This window comes from Meleagris gallopavo, chromosome 25, assembly GCF_000146605.3.
Source record: "Meleagris gallopavo isolate NT-WF06-2002-E0010 breed Aviagen turkey brand Nicholas breeding stock chromosome 25, Turkey_5.1, whole genome shotgun sequence".
NCBI classification, from domain to species: domain Eukaryota; kingdom Metazoa; phylum Chordata; class Aves; order Galliformes; family Phasianidae; genus Meleagris; species Meleagris gallopavo.
This window is the reverse complement of record NC_015035.2, coordinates 5,393,631-5,398,546: the sequence shown is the minus strand read 5'-3', so window position 1 is coordinate 5,398,546 and position 4,916 is coordinate 5,393,631. Positions and strand designations below refer to the sequence as shown.

Below are 4,916 nucleotides of genomic sequence, written 5' to 3'. Positions count from 1 at the left end.
ATGACAGGTGAGGGCAGAGCCCGATGGGCGCCATCTTGGGGCCTGGCGTGGCGCTGGCGGGTGCGCCATCTTGAGTGCTGGCAGAGCGATTCTGAGGGGCAGCGGGGCTCCCAAGAGCCACGTTCAGCTCGGGCCGAGCGCAGGGTCCCAGCGCTGAACCGCAGCCGGTGGGAGTGCCAGCGGCGCACGAGGCCGCGGCCAAAGGCTACGGCTGCCCGGGGAGCCCCTCAGCCCCTCCACTCACTCACGTGCAGCGCTGCTTTGTGCCCCCGGAGCCCCAGGGTGCAGCCGGACCCCGGGCTGCTCTCTAAGGCCGCTGTCGCGGCAGCGGTCAGGCCGACCCTTGGCTGCTGCCTGATGCTGGCTGTGCCGAAGCCTCGGCCGGGGCAGCGGTACCCGAACGCAGTCCTTCCCGTGCTGCTGGGACGCGGCGGGTCGGCTGTCCTCAGAGCCCGCTGGAAGCACAGAACTGATGACGGCAGAGCGGCCGGGGAGCGGGGTGCTGTGTGGGGAAGGGTGAGGACAGACTGCCCACCCGCAGAGCCCCGCGCCGCACAGAGCTTCCCTTGGACCGACCGCTCAGACCCCTGTCAGAGCAGGCCCAGACAGGCTGTTTGTGCGGGGCACAGAGCCACCGAACAACACTGAATGTGGCACGGGGAGACACTGCAGTGGTGGTTTTTTTAATGGTGGGTTTTAATTATTGGCAGCAGAACGGTGGCCAGATCTGCAGTGCCCAGGTGGTTTTCCAGCTTGGTGTTTGCTGTGACTTGTCCCCTCCTCACACATGGGCTGGGATCGTTGGCGGCTAAAGGAGATTGATTAGATACTAAATAAGCCTGATGCAATTTCCTACATGCACAGCATCACCCAGCATAGCTGCTTCTTTGCTGTTAGATCAGTAATAGGCTACTGCCTTTTAGTAGTAGCAACAACTAGAAAAAAAGCGCAGCTTCCCTACATTGTCTGCGTTCTCTCTAACCTCTTCATGCCACTCCATCTCCCTAGATTAGTGCAGCAGACAGGATTAACCTGTGAAAAATGCCCCTTGCAAGCCACTGCAGTGGTATTTCAATCAGAAGCAGCAATTATATCCCATTTTAAAGTTACTGCATGTGGCAGTTAAAGGTGGCTCTGCTTTCCTACAACCAGACACTGGAATAACACGAATGTGCTTTCCATCAGCCTGTCAAAGGTGCCCGAAGTGTTTGGCAGTATCTCATGGAAACAGGAGGAGCTGAAGCCCAAAACCTCTCATGGCTGCATAGCATGAAGCATTAGATCCACTTAGATAACTTCTCTCTTACCACAGAGCAGTTTTCTCCCTTGACAAAGGCACTGGTGCCAGGACAGAAGTGTCAGTGCAATGCTGACTTACGAAAAATCTTCTGGGACAAGATGGGTTACATCTCAAGTTCCTGGTGCTGCTGACAAAGCTCACCCTTCCCTTTACTGAAAGGAGACATAATAAATGAATGAAGTGGTTAGTCCTGGAATCAAACCAGGGCAGGCATGAGCTCTAGGCTTGTTCCAGGGAGCCGGTTCACCAGTACAACACAGTGCAATGTGGCTGTGCAGAGGATGGAGGAAGCCAGCTGCATTTCCAGGCCTTCCAGAAGGAATTAAGGCTTGCAGAGATCAGCTTGCCATATTGCAGTGCTGGGCTCCACAGCACACCTGTGGGACCTGCTGAGTGCTACTATCCCCAGACACCTGCTACAGGAGGTGCCCAAAGTGCTTTGAACTGGAGTAGCTCTGTGAAGCACTGCAACACCAAGGATAGTTCAAGCACCTGGGACTTTTCTCCTGAATCCCAATGGCTTCTCTGAAAAGCCAGTAGATCCCTCGGCTATCAGCAGTCTGGAGATTGGGTCTGGTTTCTGGAACAGAGACAGCAAGGCCTGGGCTGACAGATCTACTCTTTCTCCCCAGGTATGACTCACACTTCAATAGCTGGCTGCACCTGGCCAGCAGGCAGCACTGAAGGACAAACTTCAACCTGAGCATCTCCAATGGACTTCTCTTCACTGCTGGAGGGTGCAATGCCAAGGGTGCACTGGCATCTGCTGAGTGCTGTCCCTGTCTTTCTGCTGCCTTTTCAGTGCAGAGTTCCAGCAGCTGCGCAGGTCAGGAGGAACTCCCATAAAATTCACTACAGAAGCTGGGGTTAAAAAAGTTTTATTTGCTTTTTGGTAACAGGAACTGCTTATTTGCCAGGAAGGATGATGCCATCATACTGTGAGAAAACCAGAAAGAACTAAGTAAGAAAACAGTCTTAAAGGTACAGAGCTGCTGTGGAAAAAACAATGACCACATTCATTCCAAGCCAGACAGGCAATAATGACATTCAACACCACTTCTCTGAGCTGAACTAATTGCCTTTCCACCTTGGCTTATTTCCAAGGGGGGGATTCCAGGTAAGCATTAAGCTCCACAAACCAGTCAAGCAAAACAAGAAGGCCAACCCTTCACATGTAGATCTAACTAGAATACACTCACATCCCTTTCACAGCCCCATTATTTGGCCCCAAAAGTGAAGTACACCAGTTACCAGAAATAAGAAAACCCTGAGAAAAAGCCACTCAGCAGGAGCAGGCTGGAGTTTCCCCTGCGCAAGAGACGACCAGTGCAGTTTATACAAGAGTTGATACTTCTAGGTAGCCTATATGAGCTGCTGATCCAGCTCACCACAAAGTCGCACCAACGCTCAAATAGTTTATGCTGCTATACTGCAGAAAAATCCAGTGTTTTGAGCAGAGATCTCCTTCTGCCCAGTTCAGTGTCATGTCCATGACTTGTTCCATTCCTCCCATAAGGAATATCAAACCAGTGATGTATTTTGCTGACACTTGCTAGGAATCTTGCGGGATTAAAAAAAAAAAATAATGAAGTTGGACTTTACCTTTTGCTGAAACCAGCGCATGGCTTCTTCCTTTCCAATTCTGTGCTTGGCTCCAATGTTGCCAGTCCTGCGCTTCTTATCAGCAATGCTGAAACCAGGTCTGCCCAGCACCTGCCAGGAGAGGAGCCCAATAGCACTACCTGATTCTGGTCTTTACTTAAAATAAACCTTTTCTTAAGAAGGAACAGTCTAGAACTTTCAGGTCAGCAACATCTTATTATGTGAGCTATGGTCAGGACTTAGAGCGTTATCTTAAGCAGTCTTGATGTAACTGAAATCCAGGTAACTCAACAGGTAGGTAAGCTGACAGGGCAGCTCTTGGGTCAAACAACTTACCACATACACAGAGAAACCAAAGTGAACATGGAAGATGCATTGTTGCATACCAGAGGCCTCAGCTCTTGAGACAAGATACTGAGCAGAATGGGTTACATGCGCGGAACAGCTTCCCTCTATCTCAGAGAGAACAAGTCAAATACGCCAGCCACCATCTTCACATGACCCACCATCACCTCAAACTGGAAAACCACTCCATCTTCGAGTCTTTGTCCCTGAAGTCCCTCACACTTCTGCCTCCTTCCTCCCAGCACACTGACCCAAGTCCAGCAGTTTCTCTCAATGTTATCCCAGGAATACCACGAACAGCAACAGTGTCTCTGAAGATGCTTTGAGATGTACCTTAAATCACGGGTTTTACAGCAGCCCTGTGAACCTCAGCTTAGACTTGGATTCTGATGACATCTTTCCACCTTTCAGCCATTGCCAGCTACAGCTTTCACACAAACCCAATGAGTGCAAGGAAGCAGGGAATACAGGGAATACTCACCACATAGAAGTCCAAGCCGTAGATGCCGATGCTGGGATCATACTTGATCCCTAAGTCAATGTGCTCCTGGATTCCAAAGCCAAAGTTCCCAGTGTCTGAGAAGTTGTTTTTTCTCAGCTCGTATTCTCGCACCTGAAACACATATTGTCAGTCATTATTTCATTATCAACCACAAAGGGAAGTCCTACATGTTCTACTAACTGCTGCCAAACCCACTTTTTTACATGTTGGTAAGCTTTTAGCAATAAGATTTCAATCCCGCAGCCTGCTTGGGAATAACAAAGATAAAAAACCCAAAAGACAGTAGCAGCTGTACCAACAAACTCTTAAACAAGCACACACCAAGTAAAGGAACAGTGCAATCACAGCTCACATACCGGGATGCTAACCCAACCCTCCACATCCACGACTGTAACTAGGTCAGATGCAACATTTCAAAGCTTTTCATCATCTTTCCAGCTGACAACAGTTCAAGTTTTGTTTATTTTTCCACAAACAAAGAATTCAGACAAGCCCCATTCCTACCTTCAACCCCTTCTCCAGAATCTCCTCTGCTTTGGCCCCACGAACTGTGCAATGAACAGCAATCTTCTCATTTCTCCTGATTCCAAAGGACCTTACAGTGTATCGAGCTGTAGGCAACAAGAGTGACACTCAAAGGGCCGTTCAAAGAACTTCCACTCAGGGGACTCAGAGCTTGCTCGAGACCAAAGAAGTTACTTAAAAGGAAATAAAAAGAGCCAAGACAAATCTCACATTCCCTCTCTGGGGACAAGGGCACAAACACAGCAGCAGAGACTGAAAGACTGCCAGCGCTGAGCATTTAATGGCCACAACGCACAACCAAGGCCTTTAAGTGCATAACTGCAGATTTCTCTGCGCTGACTCTGCTGAGGAACCTTCCCACAGCCACACCACCACCACCGCAGCGCTCAGGAAGACGGGGCAGCAGCCTGCAGCGCCGGCAAGGCCGCCTCACCTTTGGAGAAGACGGGAGTCTGCCCCGTGAGCTGCTCCAGGACCTTGGCCGCTCGGGTCAGCCTGTCCCCGCTCTCCCCAACGCAGATGTTAAGACAGAGCTTGCGGATGCGGAGCTCTCGCATGGGGTTCTCTTTTTCACCCTGGTCTTGCTGCGGAGAAACGCCGGGAGGAATGAGCACGGACCGCAGGGGAACGGCGCACGGCGCG

General features: G+C 50.7%; 1 protein-coding gene across 1 annotated transcript in view; it reads right to left on the bottom strand.

The window, feature by feature from the left end:
• Positions 1-2,162: 2,162 nt before the first annotated feature.
• The window catches only part of RPL11 (ribosomal protein L11), a 3,089-nt gene continuing 335 nt past the window's right edge, over positions 2,163-4,916 (bottom strand). Inside the window, exons 2-6 of the mRNA XM_003212633.3 lie at positions 4,708-4,910; positions 4,254-4,360; positions 3,729-3,860; positions 2,903-3,013; positions 2,163-2,236 (exon numbers count right to left, since the gene is read on the bottom strand). Of these exons, the coding sequence (XP_003212681.3) occupies positions 2,207-2,236; positions 2,903-3,013; positions 3,729-3,860; positions 4,254-4,360; positions 4,708-4,910 (583 nt within the window). The 3' untranslated portion in view covers positions 2,163-2,206. The remainder of the gene's footprint in view (positions 2,237-2,902; positions 3,014-3,728; positions 3,861-4,253; positions 4,361-4,707; positions 4,911-4,916) is intronic.